The sequence below is a fragment of the Tribolium castaneum genome, chromosome 9, assembly GCF_031307605.1.
Source record: "Tribolium castaneum strain GA2 chromosome 9, icTriCast1.1, whole genome shotgun sequence".
Classification (NCBI taxonomy): Eukaryota; Metazoa; Arthropoda; class Insecta; order Coleoptera; family Tenebrionidae; genus Tribolium; species Tribolium castaneum.
The window spans coordinates 328,417-351,934 of record NC_087402.1 but is presented as its reverse complement, the minus strand read 5'-3'; the positions used below and the strand labels follow the sequence as shown (position 1 = coordinate 351,934).

The window sequence follows — 23,518 nt, the reverse complement described above, 5'->3', positions numbered from 1 at the left end:
AGTTTAGGAATCAACACCAAAGCCCACGATTATTACGAGACTTTTCTTTCAATTTAAAACAAGTTGGCGGGTTTGATCAAATTAGGGATTTTTGGTCTTAGTGGTATGAAAAAATAATCAATAATCATAAATTTTCAGTCAAAGGTGAGAAATTCCACCTTTTTGACTGAAAAATCGGTGAAAAACCCGCAACTTAATAGTCTGTTAGGATTTTTCGTATTTGAGTTATCTTTTGGTTACGTTTCGATGACAATATTTCAAGAAGTTTACCGCTCAATAGACAAAAATGTGAGAAAATTGCAACTTACGCACATACTTTCCCCACTTTATCGGCACTAAACACTTGGAAAAGTCTAAAAATTGGCACAAAAAGACACAACTATTACGCGACTTTTCTTTCACTTTGAATCAAGTTGGCGGGTTTGGTGCTTTTGACCCGTTGGGTTGGTGGCAAGTGACAAGAGTAAAAAATATTTGACGTTTATAAATAAAAATAAATTGCACATTTTTGCCCCAAAACATGTAAAAAAATGCAAATTTTGAATAAACGTCGCTTTAATTTAGTTACGTAAACTCGGGGTTTGTTACCACCGTGCTTCGATTGATCAAAATGCCAAAACCTGGAATTAGGTGAGTGCGATAATTGTGTGAGGATAATTGTGAATAAAATAGTTTTTGTAGTGCAATATGGAGTTAAAAGTTTGGGTCGAGGGAATCCAACGGATAGTGTGTGGGGTGACTGAGACGACAACGTGTCAGGTACCCCCTGACGCCCCCCATTTGATAATTTCTCACACTTGTCAAATTGCAGGATGTAGTGTTTGCTTTAGCTCACGCCACGGGTAAGTCAGGCCGATTCACACTTATCGAACGGTGGAGGAACAACGAACGACAGTTGGCCCCCAATGAAAACCCCCTCAAGGTTTGTAAACCCACCCCCCAAAAAAAATTAAAAAAAATAATAAACACGCAGATTTTGATGAAATGGGGTGAGTACTCAAACGACGTCCAATTCATCCTCCAATGGAGCGAAAGCAAACCCATGACACCAACAACCAAACCAAAAACATCATCATCATCAGCTAATATCATAGTGGAATCACCACAAAAACACACCGAGAAGTCACAAGTAGGCGTTGTGAAAGGTGTACCGCATGTAAAAACACTACAAGTGCGCGAATCTCAAAATTCACCCAAAAAATCCGAATCTCCTAGTCATAGAATCCACCCACCGGCACCGCCCCCTTACCGCGATCCGCCGCCCCCCAAAAAAAATATCCTACAAGAGTCAAACAAAACACACAAATTACAGGAGTCTGTACTCTACAATGCCCAGTATAGGGAATTAATCGCGCTTATTAATTACCAGAGGGAGAAATTGTCCAATCAGCAAGCAGACCTAACAAAGGTGCCACAATTAATTTAATTAATTCTTATTAGAAATTATTTTTTTGTAGTTTGATGCCGAAATTGTGTTTTGGGAGAGTAAAGAACGGGAAAAACAAATGCAATTAGAATACATTTCGCAGGAAATTCTCGCAATGACTAATGCTACGAAATTAAATCAAGACCAGGTTTGTTTCAAATAATAAATTTTCAATAATAAAAAATTGTCCCTAGATTCAGGCATTGCATTACATTGAGGAAGAATGCGAAATAGTGAAACAGCAAGAGAAAACGCTCAAATCCGAAATAACTCTCTTGAGATCAAAGCTTGCAAATTGCGAAACTGAACTTTTGCAGTGCAAAAATAAAATTCGTTTAGTAATGGACGAGTTACAAATCGAACAAAGAGCTTTATCGCGTCGTTCTGAATCACGCAAACAAATGGAAAAAAGTCTCCTAGTCGAAATGGAGCGGTTACAGAGAGATATCGAGTTGGCAAAACAGAGCACTGAATTGCATCACCTGACTGCCGAAACGCTCAAAAAAGAAGTGAGTGGTTTTATCCCTCTGTTTGATAATTTATTGTTTTTTAGGTTGCCGCACTTGAGACGGCAATAATCGAAAAGAAAAAACAAGTGGAATTGCTTGTGACTGAAATGAAAGAGGCGAATTTACAAAGTTTGACTATAGCGCCACCTGAGGATTTACGAGCGATTTTGGAAGGTCCTAATAAGGGAAGTACCCGAAAAATGATTGGTTCGCCTCGACAATTGGAAAATGCTGTACCAACCAATAAAAACCCGCATGGAGTTTGGGTCTAATAAAATTGTAGTCATTTTGTTTAGCTTACCTCAGTCTAGGCGTGTTTGATTTTCAAGTCTGATAGTTTGTATTGACGCCATTTTAAATTATAAAAAGTGTTATTTATTGTTAGGTGATTGGATGATTTTTTACTTACACATTTTTGTTACTTTATTTTATTTTACACTGCCATATTGTGTGTAGTTGCATCACACAGGATTATGATAAAGAAATGATGTTAGATATATTTATTATTTTAAAATATTAAAATTATATTTAATTGCTATGTCGGAAATGTAAAATACACACAAAAATATTAAATTGCGTTTTTCTTCTTCTTTTTTCCCTTTAATTTAGAAATTGCAAGTTGGCGGGTTTGGAGGATTTAGGAATTTTTGGTTTTCTTTTATCAGGATTTTTCGAGGTTCCTGGTTAGGTTAACATTACCAGACACTGAGATGTTAGACATATTTATTATTTTAAAACATTCTATGAAATTATATTTAATTGCTATGTAAGAACTGTAAAATGCACACACCAATAAACTTATGTTTTCTCCTCTTTATCCTTATTATACTTTTCGAGTTCTCTTAAAAATTGCGCCTTGGGTTTCATAACATTGGGTCTATCACCTCTACACTTTGGACAATACCATTTACCTTTCGGTTTGGTGGTTAAAGTAACGCAAGAAAAGTGGAACCACTCGATTGGACACAAATCATTGTCGCACATAATCATTTCACCGTAAGAAATTTGATCACAGAGACAATAAGTGGGCTCATCGGGATCAATAATCGGCTCTTCCTCCCTTGGCGGAGATTCCTCTCTCTGTGCTTGCACTTGCTTCGATTTGCGCTTCTTCTTCTTCCCAGTCCCACTCTTCTTCGTCGAGTTGGCCGTGGACGGCACCTGGCTCCTCAAAACGTGCTCCACTGGGGCTGAATCATTATGATTCGACTCCAAGCCTGAGAAAGTGTCATGACGGGTGCGCCGCGCCCTCTTTGGAGGCCTCTCGACCAAACCCGCACTACTGCTGTTGTTATTAGGGGGCTGTTGCTCCTTGTTTTCGAGTTGAGTCGTCTCGTCTTTACCAAAATCTAGCAATCGCGTTTGACATGGTGTAAATTAAAAAAATACGAAAAGTACCTAAATTTTTGAAGTCCTGGTCCAACAAGCGCGTCTTGATCTCAATCTTGTCCAGAATTGACTGCAAGAGGTTCATTTTCTCGTCGCCCAGTTCCTGGGCTGCGATCAGGGCTTGCTGCATGCGGGCGAAGCCCCGGGCCTTTTTGGCGGGGTTATCGTTACCGATTTTTTTCCAGTTCTCGGTCTGGTATGCGGCTTCACGCACGCGGGCTGAAAGGGCGGCTTGAGGCCGGTTTTTGGATGAAAATAGCAAAGTTTACCCAAGTAACAGACGTCGAGTTCTCGCATCCTGGAGATTAGGCGTTGGAGTTCATCGGGGAGGTTCTCAACGCAATCCAAATAGTTCTCTACGTACGTGGCGGAATAAACGGCCTCGACGGACACTTGGTTCAACATGATTTTCAACGGGGAAAGTTACAAAAAGGTTAAAGGTTTACTTCAGCTTCACATATTTCAAACATAAGCCACCATTTTTGACATCAATCGCTGTTTACCGATTTTCACGGAGAAAAAAACCCCAGGACGGATACGCGCCAAACTCAATTTTTTACACGACCATTTTGTCTAAGGCCTAACTGCACCGGTTCTGCTTAATAAATAATCAAAAAAACTAAATTCTTGCCAAATTTCGTCTTTGATCTCCTAAAAAAATCACTAAATTTGTGTAATAATAAAAAAATTATCACAAATTTAACTTTTTTTTTGCACAAAAACTACTAAATTCAGCTCACCACTGCATTATTTTCAAGGTTTCAGTGCATTTTTCAGTCTGAAACTCACTTATTTTGCAAAATTCAAAATAAAAAATTATCGAATTGGGCCGCAAAAGACAATTTTTTCCATTTTCAAAGAGTTTCAGCACTTTTTCGTTAAGGAGCAAGAAAAAATTATGTTACTCTGTTATTAATTATTACCATCAACCACTTGCGGGAATCAAATGTACCACAAAAATTAATTTATATTAACTAAAGTTTAATGTTCTCTTGCATAAAATATTGATGCACAAATGCTCATACAAAGTATGAGTTTTAATAATAGGAGTTTTATTGGAACTAAAATGATTTTTATCTCCCAAGTTTTAACATGCATGTGAATAAAAAGTTAAACATGCAAAAAAGTGAGCATTCCATGTTTTAAATTTAAAAATAATGTTCCTAAACTTTAGGTCCGTTCAGTAAATATAAATTAAAAAAATGTAATTTTGGGGCTACACTCAACACCCCAGTTGTTGGCAAATAAATAGAAGAAAATAAATTTAAAAAAACAAGCATGGTCAATGTCTGCGAGATATTAGAGCTAAACCCGGCGCCTCCGCCATAAAGACACGACGAATAATTTCCAATTTCCGTCGAAATTTTCGCAACTTGTCAGTATTCCGGACAGAAGAATGTCTCTAGTAACCTTAAAAATGTCGACACAAGGCGGACGTTTCAAATAAATCAGGCTCAAGTCATAAAGAAAAATCCTTTTGTAGGAAACGTCCGATTTAATCTTTTGTGGCTTTATTGAACTTAATGAAAAGTTGCAATTAATTTCTTAAGTTTGAAACGTGACGCTTGAGCTAATTCCAGTCGGTCAGCGAAATCTGAAGTCGTAATAGCTGGTTTGCGCTAAATAAATCAAAATATTGTAACAATATAATTATGGAGGAAACGTGGGAGCAGCCAATGGTGGTGGCCCAACCCCCTCCAACACATGTAGGCGCCTTGGAAGGATAAAGAGTTTCAGCAACATCCTGAAACGCCTGTTGATCTGCAACCAGTTGTGTTAGAGGCCCAAGGAATTTTAGCAACTTGTAAGTTTCATGTTTTCGATGTTTGACCAAAAATCAATTGCCATTCGTGAAGTGAAGAATAATTAGGCGAAAAACGTGGGGAAAATAACTTGAAGAAAACGCGACAGCGTCATAAATCTTAAGTCTTTAGCAGCTTGTTTTACTTTAATTTAGTTCCCATAGAAAAATGATCGATTAAAATTAATTGAAATCCTTTGAGTGACTGTTGAATGAATTTTCTAAACAGCGTTTATTGTTACACTGTTTGAAGTTTACTCAAAATTGACCGAAAAAACCCGGAATTTAATTACTCTTTTGTTAAACTTGAATTTAAAAATAACAAAAACATAAATATGTAATGTTTAAAGACTCGTTTGCATTTTTATTAAAAAACTTCAGTAAAATATGCTGAAAATATTTTTTGTTTTCATTAAAACCATTTTTCGTGACTAATTGTGTTGACACGATTTTTATATGCAATACAAACATTACGTTTTCAAATAAAAAAACTATTTCCGAAAACAGATCATTATTTATTTGTAACAGAATGCTCCCCAGTGCAGTCTCTCATTATGCAACAAAACACAAAGGTGATCAAATAAATAGCGCAATTTTCTCCGTAAAATAATTGCCGATTAATAAAAATAACTATTTTTTGCTCGAAATTTTATTCAGTATTTGCGAAGCCTCAAGTGTTATTTGTTCACCAAAAGAGAATAATTTCTTGGTTAAAATAAATACACACTCATGTGCTTTGTTGACTTTCAAACGTGAAATTGAATTCATTAATAAAACCAACGGTTTGAATCATTGAAACGCACAAAAAACACATTCCTCATAATTTGCCTTTGGGGCAAACCCAACTGTTCATTCGTTCAAATTAGATTAAAACCTAATCTTGGAATTATGAGGGAAGTTGGAGGAGCAATAAAACACACCATTGCACTGTTATATTATTTTAACAAAAAAGACTTTCGGGCAAATAATCCAAAATGCTGCGAATGATTTTAATAAAAAGGAAGGCCAGATTTACAACTGCCACAACAAAACGGGTGATTACAACAATCACACTTTCCCTGATTGCGAAAATGAAGCGAACAGCGGTCTCGATGAAGTCACGAACCCAATTTTCAATATGTATAACAGTTCCCAGTGCATCAACTTCGAGCAAATAAACGATTTTTTCGTTCAAACTGTAGTAAAAATGATCTAAATAATCGATAAACTGGCAGAGGAGAGGCTTGGTGGCCCTCTCAACCCTTGTGTTTGTCTCTTGAAAGAAAATTAAACACGAATTTGAAACTATTCAAGACTTACCATCACCATGACAAGTTACAAGGAGGGCCAATGCTAGGAAAATGGCAATTTTCATCATTTTATCAGTTCAGTGTTTTAGTATTTGGACCGTATTTATATGCAAATGTTATCAGTGTACTTACGGGCACTAAAATTTAATATAAGGACGGAACAATTATGATAAAAGTTTTACGTTTCTTTGGCTTTAACTGACCGTCAGTGTCACTCATAATTACAACAGGTGTTAGGCGAAATTTAATTAAACTGACAAGATTATAAATTATTAAATACTTGCGTCATTTTCATGTAAATCAGTGTTTCCCGAAAATAATCAAAATTTTTAATTAAGTACTTGGTTTTGAGTGCTTTTCAGCAAGTTTGAATGGTGTTTCTAAATACTAATTGAAACGCATAATGTTTGAAAATTTTTATTTCTACGACATTAAATTGGCAGCAAAAAACTTGAGATAATTACGTGTAAATTTTACTTGAGACAATTACAATTATTTTGTAAAAAAAGCCTAAAAAACCGAATAAAAAAATTATTAAATTATTTCGAAAATCGAAAAGTTTTTGAATGAATTACAAAATTTATAGTTTTAATCTTGTGTGTCGCAAAAGGTAATAATTTTATGTAAAAAAAGCATTTTTATTTATTTAGATCGTGGTTGTTAAACCAGCGAGTTTCGCTCAAGTGTTCATCTTACGTTACATGTCGCCTCAATATTTCAGGCATGAATTCATGAAACTTTCAGCACATGCAACTCAACACTATTTACACGGCCGTAATTGATATATTATGACAAGCTCGTCTCCCCCAAAAGCGAAAAGATTCTCTCTGCGTCCAAGTTAATAACTCCTCTTGTATGTATCTCACGCTTAACCTTTAGCGGCCACAAGATCCTGATAAATTGATGCTGCAAGAGATATAATTGACCTCCATCTAACTGATTCTGCTCATTTTCAAACCGTAACCCAATTCCGAAATGGACGATTAAACCCAACACCTAATTACTCCAACTTTTGCAGAACTCAAGATGGTGCCTTTCGCCATCTTAATCCTCACACTAATCATCCAACTAGCTTCGGGCTACAACAACGAAGACTTTTATTCAGACAATTTCGACGGTTTCGAGGAGCCATCAGAGGAAGTTTCCGACATGGAAGTGCGGCGAAGAAACAGCAATTTTCTCCGATTTGGACGCAGTGGCCCAAATTACGAATACGAAGATTATGGCGAAGATTTCGCTCGTCCGACTAGATCAGGGAAAATCGAGAAAAACGATCATTTTATTCGGTTTGGGCGCAGTAAGCAGGATTTTCTCCGCTTTGGGAGGAACCAACCTAAGGCTACGACGAATTATCTACGATTTGGGCGCCGGAATAAGCGAGATACGAGCAACTTTTTGAGGTTTGGAAGGAATAGCAATTTTTTGAGGTTTGGGAGGAACAACGAGTCGAGTTACGAGTCGCCCCTGGTTCAGCTGTTGAGCAGTCTTCTCAAAAAGGAGGAAAATAAGCAGAGAATCGTGTAATGTCTTAGTCTTGTAATAGAAATAAATGTGGCTGGATTCTGATTATTGTGAATTATGTGTATAAAGAGCATTCAAATAAAAAACAACTTTTTTAAAAACTATGCGACAAGGAACCAATAAAATTATTTTAAAGGCTGAAATTCGCACAAATGAACAAATTAATTCCAACTCGGTTATTTTTAACTTTGTTCTTTAATTTTCGAGGAATTAACAAAATCGCTAAATATTTATAAACGACGACAAAATCATTAAAAAATAATCAATATTTTGCATAAATAGTTGAAAAAGGCAAAAGATAACATCACTTTTAAAATTTAATAAAATAGTGTTTTCGGGAAAAAAATATTTTAGTAAAGGTTTAAAACAATAAAACTTGAATTGGTTTTTAGAATGCTTTATTTTTACAGCCCTAGTTAAATAACAATGTTAATTCGAGATTGATTTTAAGACGCCATGAATGCCTCTTTGGTCAAACCGTTCTGAAACAAAGTTGTTATTCAAATAAAACTTTTTTAACAAAATTTCATACAGCTATAGCTTCTGTTTTAACACATCCAGCCATTGAAGCAGCACTTACGCAATGATCATCTGACATTTGCTCTAAAAAAAAACAACAAAATATATAAAGAAAAAAAAACGAAAAAAATATACTTTTCGCATCACAAGCATCGATAACTTTCAAGATTTTGGCATGAATTTCAGCGTCTTGTGCTTTGATTTCGTCGAAAGCTTTCACAGCTGCGTCTTTATCAAACGTCCCGTCTTCTTTCATCTGTAATAATAATTTAATACTTTGGTTAAATCAATTAACCTTATAGTGGCGGTCAGCTCGGTTTGCGTGTGCGTCATCAATTTCATTTTTTCATTACCAACACAAAGCTGTAAAAAAATTATCAAAAACAATGCAAATTTAAACAATTAAGGGGTATCTAAGGGTGGTATCCTTGAACATTAATTTACATATGCACTTCGACAACACCATCAAGTGTCACGAATTTGTCAAACTGACATTGACAGTAAATTATAGACGTCATCGCATGGTTGTCGAAAGTGTTGTCGGTGTTAATCGCAAGTATTTTCTGTTCGTTTATTGTGTTTTGTGATTTGCGTTTCGTTAGGTTTTTGATTCTGCGTTTATTAGTTCTTGTTTTGTGAATCTGTATTTTTTGTAACAACTCATAATTTAAACACTTCGTAACCTCAAAAAATATTTGATAGTTTGTCACCGCTATGCCCCTGCTATGTAAACGTAGTGACAGAAATGTCAGATGACGCACACGCAAACGGAGCTGAGCGCTACCATACCATTTTGTAGTGTTTGTAAAAACAAGCAACAACACATTTCGCCTCATGACTGGTTGGGGGAAATTTCTCTTCCATAATTTCAATCATATCGTCTAAAAATCAATCAAGAATTTTTTTTTAAAACAGGGAAAAATTATTACCAGCCGTTGCATGTTCCTTTTCCCCACATGAAGTACCAACAGCTTGTACTTCTTGAGTCAATTTTTCCAAAAATTTAGGGTCAAGCTAAAACTTTTAATTACGAAAAAAAAAACAGACAATTATACTAACCCCAGCGTTGGCGCCCAAAACACAAACAGCCAAAACTACTACCAAAAGTTGCATGTTGTACGATTTTGTGCCAGCACTAAGAATTCCACTCATTTTATATAAAAATTTGAGCGAGTCATGATTTTAATTCCTTGTAATCAAAATGTATTTAACCCCTAACTAGACAAAGTTTGGACATAAAAACCGCAAATTTGTTGACTCAGCATGTATTTAACGTAATCAGTGTCTACATAATGTAATATTCATTAACTCTCAACTAATAATCTAAATATACTCAGCGAACATTATCCAATACGTCCCGTTCAGGACAGTGAAGAGCAAAGGGAAAAAAATCCGACTGAACCTATCAATATTAATCGCCCTATTCCGAGCCCTTTGTGCCGGTGTAACCACCGGGATTTTTGGAGCCCCGGTTAACAAAAACGAATTCTCTTTTGCTGCCATGTCGAAAATTGAGTCTGGTTTTTTGGCCGGTTGCGGTGGTTTGGGTAAATCTGAGTCACCCAGGACTATATTCACCAAACAGTATTCCATAAGGGCCATAAACACAAATCTGAAATTATTTTTTAAGCCAAAAAAGTTTCACTTTTACGAATAATTATGTACATTGTGCAGACTGACATAAATGCGTCCACAGCTTTCAGGTAAGAAACAGGAGGAAGTGATGCTTGACTTTTGGCATGTTGAGTGGAAAGTGTTAGCAAAGAGGTGACTCCTAGGGTGACTCGAGCTGGGGCTGCCTCAGGTTTAATCCAGAAAGAAACCCACTGGAAATTTATTTATTTCTAACAAAATCACAATTTTGTTAAAAACGTGTAAATTTCACTGAAAAAACGATAAAATCGCCAATATTTTTTAGAAAAAAAAAATTCCCGTGAAATTTTGCTTATTGGCACCAAAAAGTCTTTAATTTAGGGTTTTTTCGAGCAATTTTTACTCGAATCAAGGACTTACAGACATGATTACAATGAGACAAGTCGGAATATACGTATGGAAGAGATAGTAGCCTAGACGGCGCTTTAACTCAAAAACAACTTCAAGACAGGTGAAATTTCCAGTTGAATAGACTTGAGTACAATCAGCTGTGTGATTATGAACTAAAGCAAGTTGTGGTAATTCGATGTTTTCATCCACAACCAATGGGACATCAGGGTCCCATTGAAAAATCATATCGTCGGTAGTGTGTGACACTGTGATTGGAAATTAATCAGATTTAAAAATTCCACATTGAAAAACACTCACAACTTTCCATCTGTAGTTTACACTCTTGCGTATCATGCGGATAAATCATGAAATTCATGGCGCAAGAAAGTCGTAACGTAAGTCTAAAAAACAGCTACTAAACTCTGATTTTTGCGTTCGTGTTGAAACCTACTTAACCATATAGAGAATAGTTTTGTCTTTATACAGCCACATGTAGTGGTTTGGTATGGTCATAGTTTGAAAAGTCACACTTTTCGCATTTTTGAAAAACGAATCAGGCCTCCACATATTTTTCAACCAATCAACCTCCAATAATCTATACTCCGAGGTCATATTTTCCGGTAACCGCAACCGGTGGTCTTTCCAAGTCTGGGCGAAAAAAATATCAGCCGCATAAGTCATGGACCCCTCGTCTATACTATCAAGCCCCATGACAGTGACATGGAAGTAGACTTTGGTGGGTTGTCCGTCTTTTTTCGGCGGGCGCATTTTATCGTACTTTTTGGGGTCTTCGGGGAGAATGTCGTGAATGGTCAATCCGGTGCTAGAACCAACAATGTGATCACTAACCGAACGGTTTCGAAGAGGAAACCTACGTCGGTTCTTCACGTTCGGGTTCCACTCTTTCCGCAAATTGCTCGTGGTAAAAATCTAGAGGACAGAGGCTGGAAATGTACAAAATGTCAGGTCGATCGATTGGAGGAAGGAAGGTGTGAGCTAGTGGAAGTAAAGAGATAATGGCGAGGGATTTATTGTGGGAAAAAAATCAAAATTACTTACGCAATATCGGCACTAATACGGTCATACAGAAGAAGAAAAATAAAGAGAAACATTTTACCGCAATCCATAATCACCACAATGTTATCAATATTTGAATTTTTTGTTATAAGAATGGCATGTTAGTGGCGGCTGGGAATTGCCGACTGAAATCTGAAGAGGCTGCAAAGCCTTCTTATGCACTTGGTACTCACCACCCCTTCTACCCCGAGAAATTAAGGGCTGAAGCATCATTATTGCCGATCGACTCCCACACTTTTTCGCTGCTACTTCTAATTTTCACATTTAAGCTTTGTCTTGTAAATAATTCATTGTACTCAAGTCTTTTCAAATGAAAAAAAGAATCGAAGAAAAACAAAATCTTTCAGATTATTAAATATTTAAATAGCGAGCCTGTAGACTTTTTTTTCAGTGATATTCTAAAAAATTGGTCACGACTCACAATTTACGATTAATTTTTTTTTAATTTAAACTTGTTTGAGCAACATTTCACGAATCGATCTAATGGATAAGGACGGAAAAAAGAGGAGGTAAATAAAACAAGTACATTTTGCGCTACAATTTTATTCTCATAATAAATAATGCATAAGAAAGTAGGTTCGAAGAATCATCGCCAATTTGGAGTTTAATAAAATCCACTCAAGCACGAATCCTGAGCCAGTGATTTTAAAGTGGCAAAGATCGCAATTTTTAAGAGCCTTTGAAGTTAAATTCGACTCAACTTTATTACATCAAACAATTATTAGTAAAAATTTATTATAAAAAAGGCAATAAATATACAAATTAACAATAAGGAAGCACATTACTGGTAATCGGAACCACCCAAAAACCTAACGAAAACGGAGGCATTTCCACATAGGGATCAGCTGGAATTGTGACTGGAAGTAGATTTGGCACATCATGAGTTTCATTTAGTTGCAACAAACGGTTATTTAGAAAAATAAATCTGTGAAAATAAAACCATAATCAAAATTAATACCACACTCAAATTACCTTGAATCAATCCGTTCAACAGTCGTCAAAACATAAGCATTGACTTTCAAATCCTTTGCCGGTGTAATTCCCTCGAATCGAATTTTGGCTTTACGATTGTGCAAATTCAAGCCAAAAACTGTAAAAAATCGCAACAAAATCGGGCTTTTTTTCAAATTATTATTACCAGTGACTGATGGTTTATTATCAAAATAACTTTTAACCGGTGTACATTGACAATACAATCGCACTCTCTCCGACTGTCCCAAACGACACTCAACCACTTTGGGGGCCACTAATTTTTTATACAAAATACTAACCCACCAATCCTACAATTGACCCGTAAAAACGACAAAAAAACAGAAATTGATAAATACAGGAGAAGGGTTGTAATAACAATTAATCAAAGCATAATTTCCCGCATAAATCGACTGTCTTATAACCACATCTAAGCCATTTTTTGCAGCCAAACCCAACTTGTCCAACCAGAGAAAAGTTGCAATGTAGCGATTAGATAAGTGAGGAGCACCACCACCGTAAGCTGACGAAGTCTCGCCTTAAAATAAACTCTAATTTGTGCCAAACTAAAATCAATAATTATACCTAGCCAAATTTTTTTTACACCTTCTTTGTGCACAATATCCTTGATAGTATCTATTTGCCATTGGAGCACGTCAAAATTTCTAACATCAAGAAAATCACCAACTTTTGCAGTTGCACCATTAAAATAATATCTATAATTTTATTTTAGAAAGTAACAATGTTCAATTATTTTTGAACTTACTGATGCCAAGTCACCGCATCAATCACATCAATGCCATGTTTTAAAAACTCAGACAAGTAAATACGACTTTGATTGTTAGTGTTTTGGGGTCGCGTAACATCAGGACCCACAACAAGTGATTTTTGGTAAAGTGGATATTTTTGTAAAATGTTACGAAGGGTTTGAAAATCATGAGCCAACTGAGCTGGTTGCACCTCGTAGTCGAATTGGTGGCGATAAGCATTGGGTTCTAAGAATTAACAGAAAAAATGATGGTAAATAAATTATGTAAAATACCATTGCCCAACTCCCAGTTTACGTTCAGATTGTGTTGACTCGAAAACCGAATCAGCGTCTCAGCATTTGTGTAATCCCAAGCCCCGTCATCGAACCGCCTCAACGAATTCAAATCAAAAATAATTTCAAGATTGGTTTTCTGGGCCAATTCATTCAATTGCAACCATTCGTGTGAATTCATCGTAAAGTTAGGCCGATTTAAAGCATCACAGTATCTTTCCTCATAGGAACATTCACCACCGTCAACTTTGGGGCCCAAGTGTTTGAAATGCAGTGACTCGGTTGTAGAAAAAATCAATCGATCGGCCATTGTGCCCCCAATTCGTAAATACGCAGGCGAGAGGGCTTTCATCAATTTGATCACTTTCTCGCTTCTACAAGGTTCAAACTAATCAAACTGGCGCGAAATTTGGTTCAAATACTTCAAGTCGAAATGTTTGAACCCATTGGCGATTACGGACGCGTCCAGGGCCACACTTAGGAATTTCTCATTGGTGATATGCTTTGGGGCCGCTCCGCCAATATAAACAATGTGGACTTTTTGGGTCAAATCGACCGCAAATATCGCCAGGAGTGTTAAAACTGTTATAAAACATAAGGTTACGGAAAGGATTGTGCAAACGTTTCCGCAAGACTTCACTGGAAAAGTACATCAAATAGGGCAAAATGAGCAAATACGAGTTACGTCTCGGTGTGTATTGCTGGAAAAAGTTGTCTTCAAACATCACAAACATGTTGGTTTTTGTAATCACAACCTCACTTTTTGAAAGCCGGTAATTTGGCACTGATTTGTAAAAACTGATAACAAATGTATAATAAAACATGTATAAAAACCTGGACATGATGTTTCCGAATTCCTCTTCTATTGATTTTCCCGAAAAAACACAGTAAAAACTCAAACACAAGCACCAACACGTGACAAAACAAAATTGAGACGCTGCGCTGCGATTGGCTAGTTCAAATAACCACATTTTTTAAATTAATTTTAATTCTAATTAAAAAATGTAAAACTAACAAACCACGGCTTGGAAACAGGACAATGGGGGTGGATTTAAACTTTCCAATTACGCATATTTTCTTAATTTGCTTGAAATTAAAATCATTTCTTTCCTGTACCAACCGCTAATTCTGAAAATTACTGTAAAATTTTGCAAAATCTAGAGCGCCAAGCCGGCTGTTTGAAAAAAAAAAATTCGAGACACGCGTCCAGTTGGGGTTAAAGTGTTAAAAACCGGCATTTGGAGGTAAAATCTGTGCAATTTTTTCAATTAGAACAATAAGATTCAACAATTTTGTCGTTTTGTCGCAATAATAACGTCTTAAAAGACCAAATTTGGCGTTAATTCAATCCCACCATAGTAGCCTATGCTACGCCATTAATTTTTTCAGCACTACAACCGACGCTGTTTGAAAAATCAAAAATTTGGGCAAAATGTCCATTTTACGCGGAAAAAACTCGCCTTTTTGCATTTTGCGACGCTTCAATAACTTGAAGAACTTCGCCCATGACTCGACTAAAACATCGGCGACTTCTGCATCAGCGACCCAAGCCCCCAGTCCTGGGACGTTTACAATTTCTGGTAATTCACCCAAATTTCCCAAAATAGGCCCTAATTTACATTCTAAAGGTAAACCGAGCATTTCTGTGCCGCAAGACACCGTTAAAGTCACGCTCCAGAAGCCTGATATGGACGTCCTTGTCGATACCACAACAATCAGCCGCCAAATGGTTGCCGAACAAATATCGAAATCAATCGCTTTTGATAATATTCCGGGACCAATCAGTTTGAGAATAATTCATAGGATTTGGGGGATGGTCCCGATTCTGAGCACGCAAATCACTGGAGGGGCTATCCAGTATTTCTTGGCCGTTGGTACGGAACCAAACGTAAAACTTTACTCGATTAACACTGGGGTTATTTATAGGTAGTTTACTGAGCTGGAGCGGGAACATGGCCCTTTTCAAACGTTTTTTTGACCATTATGGCCCTGTTGTGCGCCTCCATGGCCCTCTAGGGGGCGATATTGTCATGGTGAGCCGGCCCGAACACATTGCTGCTGTCTTCAAAAACGAGGGGCCTTACCCAATCCGTTCCAGTCTCGATTCGGTTGAAAAATATCGCTTGCAACACCGAAAATTGCGACATACTGGACCGATTCTCATGTACTACTATTTATTTATTTTTTTCTTAAATTAAACATATAATTGCTAGGTTTGGGCCCGAATGGGAAAACTTCCGCAAGTCGATTGAACAGCCCCTTCCGCAATTAATCGCCCGTCAATATGACAAAATTGACGACGCTTGCAATAAATTCATCGCGCGTATTGCCAACATACGGAACCGCCAAGAGGAGGTTCCTGGCACGTTCCAGAAAGAAATTTACAAGTGGTGTCTGGAATGCATGTGTTTGGTCACGCTTGATAAAAAATTGGGTTTTTTGGATCCTTGCGGTTTGAGTTCAACGTCGGATCCTGGTGTGTTACTCGACGGTTTGATGAAGGCGACTAAAGCGATACAGCGGTGCGAATACGGCCTACATTTGTGGCAATTTTTGCCAACACCGGCATGGAAATCGCTTGTGGAGAATTGCGATGCGATTGATAATGTTTTGAGCAAGTACGTGCACCGTATCCAGGTTTTGATTAAAGAGAAGAAGGAAGCCAGTGATGGTGTTAGTAAGGAAGTGAATTGTTTGATGGAGAATGTGCTTTTAAAGCCGGGAATTATGGTCGAAGATGCCATGACTATTTTGCTTGATATGATGCTGATTGGCATTAATGCAACAGCACACACGATTGCGTTCATGTTGTATCACTTGGCAAAAAATCCGAGGTGTCAGGTGAAACTCTACAATGAGATTGCGCGTCAGCCTAAGAAATTATCCAAAGATGCTTTGGCGGCAATGCCATATCTCCAGGCGTGTATTAAGGAAACTTTGAGACTTAAACCACCGATTCCCTTGTTAGGGCGTATTCTCAATGATGATTTGTCGATTTACAATTATCATATTCCACGCGGGACGTATTTATTGATGGTAACAAGTCTTTCAAGTTGGCGAGAAGAGTATTTCGAGGATGCTCATAAATTTATGCCTGAACGTTGGCTGACGCCCATTGATGATATGCAACTATTTGCGTCTATACCTTTCGGTTATGGAGCTAAAGCTTGCTTGGGTAAGGAACTAGCTGAGATGCAAATTGGAGCTTTGATAACTAAGGTAAGTCCATAAGCTAGGTTTTCGTAATGTTACTGATTTTTCTTAAAGATTTTAAGGAACTTTAAGATTGAGTATCTTTATGGCGATATCAACAGTACTAACAAACTGTGGGCTGCGCCAAATAAGAAACTAAGATTTAGATTTGCTGAACGAGTTTAATTTTTTGTGTCTGTGTTTAGTTGTTGTTGGAGTTAATTAAAATAAATTTACTTGAAAGCTTACTTTAATTCTTAACAATGTACGATTTCACACAAACTTTGCAAGACAATCTAAAAAGCATGTTACTGAAACTGTACTATTAAACACCAAACAGCTAACGTAACTAAGTCACTTAACGAGAGAACAAACGTAGTTACGTTAACAATCACGTTTATACGTCATAAAAACTGAACACTGCATTATTCGTATAATACGTTTTCAATAAACAATTTTCGAGGAATAAGAATCGAGATGATTAAACAATAAATGACACATTTAGGCCATAATATATAACAAAATTCAAAACAATCGTGGCATATGCAAACCGCTGGTCTGATAATCTAGCTCTGGATCGTGACAAGTGCCAGAAGGCCCCCAATCATATAAACCCTGTGAATTAGCAAGTCTATGTGTAAGTCTATGAGCTATAGAAAAACCGCCACTACCCTCAAGTTGCGTTAAAACAATAATAACTTGTCGCGTCAAAGGAGGCACAGAATCGACCGTTTTCAACGTACCACGTGTTGACACCACATTATAACTTTCTTGACAATCACATTTCACATGAATCCATTTATTTTCATGGCGATTTTCAACCATGACGACCAAACCCGCCCATCCTTTGGTCAAATAATAAGCGGTCATACCTTCACGACCTTCATGTCTTTGGCCACGTGCCAAAGTCAAGGAAATTATCGAATCGGCCAAAATACAATCAGGAGGAGTTAATTGTTCTGCCAGTAATTTCTTTGAACTGTGAATGGCTAAAACATATCTGAAACACACCTTCGGTAAAAAATAATTCGAAGTGTTGTTTATTTGTACCTTGGGAATGCAGTGAGATCTTCCAAACCAGTATGCCAGTGATTGAAGGCTAACGGAACAACAACATATTCCCCAGCTTCTAACATTTTATTGCAACCGACGAAACCTCGAACCTGTCTTTTGCTATGTTCCACTAAACTACCAATGGTTGAACCGTTTCGTGCTTTGAAAAGAACAACACATAAATCGAGCTGAGATCGTTGAGATTTTTCCGACTTGCGTTGGCCCTCCTAAGCACCACAAAATTAACAATGTATGAATCAAAAACTTACAAACTGTACTTGAAAAAGCGTAAAATCGACTTCAGTGGGTTCCAAAACCGTGAGCAAAATACAAGACAAGTGTTTCTGTGACGAAAGTGGCGGTAAAACACCCGAAAGTCTAACTTCGTTCCAACCATTCCGTGCTTTACAAATATCGATGCAGTCGAAATATTTCAAAACATCACCGAACGAAATCCAAAAAGTACCATCTTGTGGCCCTTCTGGCATTAATTCCATGCGGAGCGCCCGCGTCCACTTGTCGGAAGTGTCCGACCAATCGCCCTTCCATACGAAATGTCCTAATCATTACAATTAATTAATTTAAAAATCAGTGGGACAATAAAATGACAAACCCCAAGGATTTCGTAATTTAAGAAGCCTATAACCATCCACATCTCTAACATCTAACAAAGAATAGGCGTGACGTGGTCTAAGTCCCTTATTTTGGTACTCGACTTCGTCCACTTTCATATTGCCGCCACCACATGACGCCCCCATTAAAAAAAGTGCCTGACGTGAAGACAAAAGTCTGGAAGGAAAATATTGTATTGAGTGAAGGTGCACAATTGTTACGTACTGTGCCCAAATGAGATCAGTGTCAAGTTCCTCCTCAGCAGGAGCAGGAATTGAAGAAGCTTGAAGAGGAATAGATTCACAAGGTGCCCCAGTTAGTGTTGCTAAACCTTCAATTGCACGCCCCGAAACTAGAGCTTCGTAACAACCGTGAATTTTAGCGACGGCTTTTTCGATTAGAGGAACCCAAAGTTGTTTCCGCTTCGCCTAGAATCGTTATTGTGTAATGTGATAAAAAGAGTGTGATTGAAAAATACTTGGGAATAAAACAAGTGTCCCTTTTTATCACATGGAAAGTAATCGTCAACGAGAACAGTGGTCCAATTGCCATCTTTACAGAGTCTGACTTGGTAAACTCCCTGATGGCAAAAATCTCTCGTTATCAAGACAGCTCGAATGAGATCTTCGCGTTCTGCCAGCACGGCTAAGGCACTCAACAGCCAACAATTGCCCAAAACTCCTTGCGAAATGTCGGAAGGGTGTGGTTTTCGAAACACGGCCCAAATTAGATCGGAGTCTGGACCGTCATCGACTGTTATATCACGGAGTCGTTTCCATTTAACCGTGTGAGCGTCTTTGACTTCCGAAGGATTATAATAAAGACTACTCGGTGACGGCGGAAAAGATTCATCAACGTAACTCTGCTTCTTCAACTTACAATATCTCACTATATAATTCCAATGCTTATTAGCTAATTCCTCTTGACTCAACCTTGACGGTTCTTCAGGAGGCGTGGTCCTAATATCTTCACGTATTTTCTGGCACATATCACAGATAATTTGAGACTTGGTATTTTCAAAAGTGCAAATCATACACTGCCACGCTTTAATCGCATTACTCTGACTATGATCTAAATCCGACATCAAATTAATTCGAGTTTTGCTTCGATTCACAATAACTTTCTGATTATGATTTACTTTGGCGTACGAACTTTTATTGTACTTTTTGGATGAACCGTGACGTGGTGATGGATTTCGATTCGACAATGCCACCACATCTAAACTATTTTTCTCAGTCTTACAGGCTTTACAAATCGGCGCCGTTAACGGATTTTTCAAAGTACATTTAACACACGACCAAAATTCGCCTTTTCGAAGCGTCATATCGCCAGTCATTGAAAGCGAACGCAATTTTGAACCGCAACAAGCCTCACAAATTAACGAACGACCGCTATTTACAAGCGTACATTTTTTACAAGTCCATTTCTGGTCGTCTACTGGACTATCATCGCCTAGAAAAAGTCCTAGAGAATTGTTATGGTATGAAGTGAGTTGAGGGTACCTGGCAAGAGCTGGAAGTCGTCGTCCAGGTCTTGGTCCAGCGTCGCCAGGGGCACCTGCAGCTCCATGGAGTCGCTCCAATTCAAAGACCTAATAAAAACCCACAGTTTGTTTTATAAAACAATGTTACGTAGGTGTTAAATCCAACAAGAGATAAAATTTGGCTTATCGGTAACATTTTTCTAATTGAAAATTTATTAAGTCACTAATCGAAAATCAATAAGTCCACAGAATTGTTTCATTAATCCAATTTTAAATAAAACATATTCAATTTTTTTTTGCTAACAGTATTACCTGTAGAACATTGTGAGGCTACTCTGATCGAATAATACACCGAACTGATAAGATCAAAAAACAACAGTTATCTATTTTTTTTACTTACAATGGAGTGGCTCCACTATTCCTATCCTCTGTGACAGTGACAGTGCAAGGTTCATTCAATGAGGGTCTGGTTCTCGGACCTTTACAAATATCGCACTTGAAATTATTAAAATCATTGTATGCAAAAGAACACTGCCGACAAGTCCATTTTCTTTTATCAAACGGCCAGTTTATGTTAACTGAATTGCTTCCCGATTTCAGCGCTTGCAATCTAAAGTTTGTTGATTTAATTTCACTTGATTTAGTTATAAGACTTACATTTTGTCGTGTTGTTCACTATCAAAATCGCCTTTTTTGCTGTTGTGAGCGTTGACGATTCCTTGATTTTCGTAAATATGTGTTTTGTCTTTATCCGGTTCCGAAATGCCAATGTAGGTGTATAAAGTGGTGGCAGTGGCACCTTCATTGCACGTAATATCACTTGTACTTCTATTTAAATTAAGATTACTATATCTAGTCGTAATGCCATCGAAGGAATGTTGAGAGGATTGTATATCGGTCATTGAAGTGCTCGATTTTGGAAAAACTGACTCCAACACTTCGTTACCGAGACTTCTACGATTAATATTCGGGACGTGGAGATTCTGGGATGTGGGGAGTTCGGAAAAAGAGCGGCGATATGAGGGCCGTTGATTGTGACTTGGGTTTCTCAACGCTTCATTATCGGCCCAATTATCAACCTGTAAAAGAAGTTAGACGATGAAAATTTTATATAAACGATCGATACATACGGTAGTTTAATAATTCACACGCATTGAGTTGGGTTTTTTTCGAATTTTAATGCGATTAACACACGTGATAACGACAGAAATACATTTCGCGTTTATTATTTAGCAAGCCAAGAATAGGGAAGCTAATTAGCGTACGGCAAAACTAACATTTCTATCGTATTGTGTGTTATTTTTTTAAACACGGTCGATGAACTACTCAATATTATTAAAATAACCAAAAATAGATTGGGGTGAAACTTATAATCAATTGGAATGGATAAAAAACCGTCAACATAACAATTGTTACACTTTTTTTTTACTTTGTTTGACCGCGAGTTTTTGTTAGTAAAAAGTTACTAATCCATGAGTTAAAAATTTTAACAGTTATTTAACCAGAAACGTTTTATTTTGAGGAATTTTGTCTAAATAGACCGAAAAGTCAATAGCTATTTGTGCAACTAAATAGGAACAATAATTTTCCACTTTAAACGTCGTGATAAATATAGAAAATTTCCAAAAAATACTGTAGTAATCAACAAATAAATTATCTATTTATTATAAATTTAATATTAATCTATTTACTGTCATGTACAAAGCTCTTTGTGTAATACTCCTAATAACTTTTATAACTTTTCAAATCACAAATGTCAATTGTAATTAAAAAAAATTAAAAATGACGTCAATACTCAAATACAAATGACGTAAAAAATGTCATTATGGTGTCAAAAATGACCCAATAATAAGAATTTTATCGGCGATGGATTTATAGATAACGTAAACCGAATTAAAAAAAAACAACAGATTTTAGAGATTAAGTAATATTATTGAGGACATGTTACAAAAAAAATACACATAATTTACCTAATTTCTCAAAAAACGGTTCTTACCTCAAACACGTGTTTAAAATTTTGTAAATAATTTATTATCTGATCGAAACATTTGCATTATCGCTCCTAAACGTCAAACTAACAACATATTTTCGAACAATACGGATTTTTGCTGAATCGGAGTTTTTAACTTTAAAAAATTTGAATTAAACTAAAAGTAAGACTAATGATAAAAAATTACTCTTTGTCCTTTATTGATTGAACTACTTACGGTGGTAATTTAAAAGTTTCTTACCTTGATGATAACGCTCGGATTAAAATTGCTGTTTAGATCTGAGGTGTGCGGCGTTTCGCACGCTTCACAAACATCTCTATTAGGTCCGTTTAGTAAAGTGCATCGTTTACAAGTCCAGGAATTCCCACCAATCGCCCCCTTATTCCACGTATAATTAGGGCTATGCCCTTTATTAATTCCGCTCGCAGTGGTTCGAATGTTGCTTGGTATTAAAGGATCACAGTGTAATTGTTGTGCAACCGAACAACTGAAACTTTCAATGCTCGAAAGTGAAATGAAACTGTTGTTCTTTGCTCTTTGACACACGCACGTTAACGGTCTATCACAATTAAGTATGTCATAATTCCTGAAATTTGGTTGTTCGATTGGAGTGAGTGAAGCACAATTTTTGCAAGGTGATTGAGCTACGTTCATCATTCCTACGCCCCCTTCACACAAAAGACACCGTCTTGCAACCGAAACAAAAACAACCGAGCAGTTTTCACAAACGTTGTGTCTGGTCAAGTCTTGGAAACTTTTAGATTTGTGGATGTTATTGCCAAGCGGTTTCTTTTCGGTTATTTTAACTGAGGCGCTTCTTTGGAGCAAGAGAACGGTGTTTATGACGGTGTTACGCACCAACGACGAACAATTCCGCTTTAGAGAGCCGCTGAAACCGCCAAAGTCAATTTATTGATTTTGTCGCTGGGATTTGTTAAATACCTGTCGTGTAATGAGGATTTAGCTGTGGATTTTAAGCGTCTTATTACTGTACAATTTGCACTGCTGCTACCACCAGCAAATGGGTCGCTTCCAGCAATGTCATGGCCTTTGTTTGTGTGCTGGATCTGTCTGCTGGTACCACATCTGATGCATTTCAGCTGCTCGGTTGGGTTTATTAAGCTGCACGAGCCGCAATGCCATTGAAGCACCGAGGCGATGGCACCCATGGCAATTGGCACATGGCTAAGACACCCATCAAAACACCGAAACTGTGTCAACGGAACGAAGCGAACAGCTGATGCCTCAAGAGGGCTATTTTCAAATTCTTCGCCATATTGATGCGCCCTTGGCGCCTGCGAACACCACCAACCGGCAGGCAACCAGTTAAACAACAAAAAACCGCAATTTTTAAAACTTGAAGAGAAACCTAATGTTCAAGTGCTTTACCTCGAGAGTATGTTTTACTTGTATATTTTTTGTTAATTTGGTTGTTTTATCATGTAATTTCAATGTTTAAAAAAGGGCTGAAGATGAACCAATTGCCAATAGTTTTTTGGTTATGAATTTTTTAAAATTTTACCAATTTTTGCATTTATCTGCAATTTTCTCGAAAACTATTAGTCAGAGAACAATGATCTTTTTTGAAAAAGATAGATAATTTAATGAGCTTTCCAACGATAATACACTTCATAGGGTTATCTCTAATAGTTCCGGAGTTAT

At 37.1% G+C, this 23,518-nt stretch overlaps 7 protein-coding genes across 10 annotated transcripts; 2 read left to right on the top strand and 5 right to left on the bottom strand.

Annotated features, from left to right (window-relative positions):
- The first annotated feature begins 433 nt into the window (after positions 1–433).
- Positions 434–2,508, top strand: RASSF8 (Ras association domain family member 8). The gene is made up of 7 exons (XM_008193349.3): positions 434–630; positions 682–759; positions 812–922; positions 974–1,408; positions 1,458–1,574; positions 1,621–1,935; positions 1,980–2,508. The coding sequence occupies exons 2-7, from the start codon at positions 688–690 to the stop codon at positions 2,205–2,207; spliced, it is 1,278 nt and encodes a 425-aa protein (XP_008191571.1). The 5' UTR covers positions 434–630; positions 682–687; the 3' UTR covers positions 2,208–2,508.
- Positions 2,509–2,641: 133 nt separating this feature from the next.
- On the bottom strand, positions 2,642–3,851 carry LOC659310 (uncharacterized protein). The gene is made up of 3 exons (XM_965627.4): positions 3,594–3,851; positions 3,334–3,543; positions 2,642–3,284 (listed from the first exon to the last, which is right to left on the bottom strand). The coding sequence occupies exons 1-3, from the start codon at positions 3,727–3,729 to the stop codon at positions 2,734–2,736; spliced, it is 897 nt and encodes a 298-aa protein (XP_970720.1). The 5' UTR covers positions 3,730–3,851; the 3' UTR covers positions 2,642–2,733.
- A 4,465-nt stretch (positions 3,852–8,316) lies between these two features.
- LOC100142558 (general odorant-binding protein 19d) lies at positions 8,317–9,707 on the bottom strand. The gene is made up of 6 exons (XM_008193354.3): positions 9,514–9,707; positions 9,384–9,468; positions 9,244–9,335; positions 8,590–8,710; positions 8,468–8,538; positions 8,317–8,417 (listed from the first exon to the last, which is right to left on the bottom strand). Exons 1-6 carry the CDS (start codon positions 9,604–9,606, stop codon positions 8,382–8,384), a joined length of 498 nt encoding a protein of 165 aa, XP_008191576.1. The 5' UTR covers positions 9,607–9,707; the 3' UTR covers positions 8,317–8,381.
- On the bottom strand, positions 9,704–12,089 carry Hiscl1 (histamine-gated chloride channel). Of its 3 annotated transcripts, none has more exons than XM_008193300.3 (7): positions 11,497–12,089; positions 11,313–11,381; positions 10,889–11,260; positions 10,756–10,838; positions 10,468–10,703; positions 10,120–10,280; positions 9,704–10,066 (listed from the first exon to the last, which is right to left on the bottom strand). In XM_008193300.3, the coding sequence occupies exons 1-7, from the start codon at positions 11,562–11,564 to the stop codon at positions 9,778–9,780; spliced, it is 1,278 nt and encodes a 425-aa protein (XP_008191522.1). In that variant the 5' UTR covers positions 11,565–12,089; the 3' UTR covers positions 9,704–9,777. The 3 variants fall into 3 exon arrangements, with proteins under 3 accessions (XP_008191522.1, XP_015834301.1, NP_001103422.1); XM_015978815.2 differs by having other exon boundaries at positions 11,313–11,367; NM_001109952.1 differs by lacking the exon at positions 11,313–11,381 and having other exon boundaries at positions 9,778–10,066; positions 11,497–11,564.
- Positions 12,090–12,232: 143 nt separating this feature from the next.
- LOC659639 (heparanase) lies at positions 12,233–14,503 on the bottom strand. The gene is made up of 10 exons (XM_008193353.3): positions 14,360–14,503; positions 14,211–14,309; positions 13,948–14,164; positions 13,526–13,899; positions 13,250–13,478; positions 13,069–13,199; positions 12,843–13,021; positions 12,653–12,794; positions 12,487–12,604; positions 12,233–12,439 (listed from the first exon to the last, which is right to left on the bottom strand). The coding sequence occupies exons 2-10, from the start codon at positions 14,257–14,259 to the stop codon at positions 12,277–12,279; spliced, it is 1,602 nt and encodes a 533-aa protein (XP_008191575.1). The 5' UTR covers positions 14,260–14,309; positions 14,360–14,503; the 3' UTR covers positions 12,233–12,276.
- Positions 14,504–14,683: 180 nt separating this feature from the next.
- On the top strand, positions 14,684–16,965 carry LOC659712 (cytochrome P450 334B1). Its single transcript, XM_965990.4, has 5 exons — positions 14,684–15,105; positions 15,154–15,399; positions 15,452–15,689; positions 15,739–16,744; positions 16,793–16,965. Exons 1-5 carry the CDS (start codon positions 14,958–14,960, stop codon positions 16,901–16,903), a joined length of 1,749 nt encoding a protein of 582 aa, XP_971083.1. The 5' UTR covers positions 14,684–14,957; the 3' UTR covers positions 16,904–16,965.
- LOC659774 (calpain-D) lies at positions 16,950–23,160 on the bottom strand. Of its 2 annotated transcripts, none has more exons than XM_008193355.3 (11): positions 22,799–23,160; positions 22,097–22,745; positions 20,523–20,944; positions 20,266–20,475; positions 19,885–19,973; positions 18,861–19,846; positions 18,608–18,810; positions 18,384–18,559; positions 18,049–18,329; positions 17,768–17,997; positions 16,950–17,717 (listed from the first exon to the last, which is right to left on the bottom strand). In XM_008193355.3, the coding sequence occupies exons 1-11, from the start codon at positions 23,023–23,025 to the stop codon at positions 17,243–17,245; spliced, it is 3,948 nt and encodes a 1,315-aa protein (XP_008191577.1). In that variant the 5' UTR covers positions 23,026–23,160; the 3' UTR covers positions 16,950–17,242. The 2 variants fall into 2 exon arrangements, with proteins under 2 accessions (XP_008191577.1, XP_008191578.1); XM_008193356.3 differs by having other exon boundaries at positions 18,861–19,834.
- Positions 23,161–23,518: the final 358 nt, after the last annotated feature.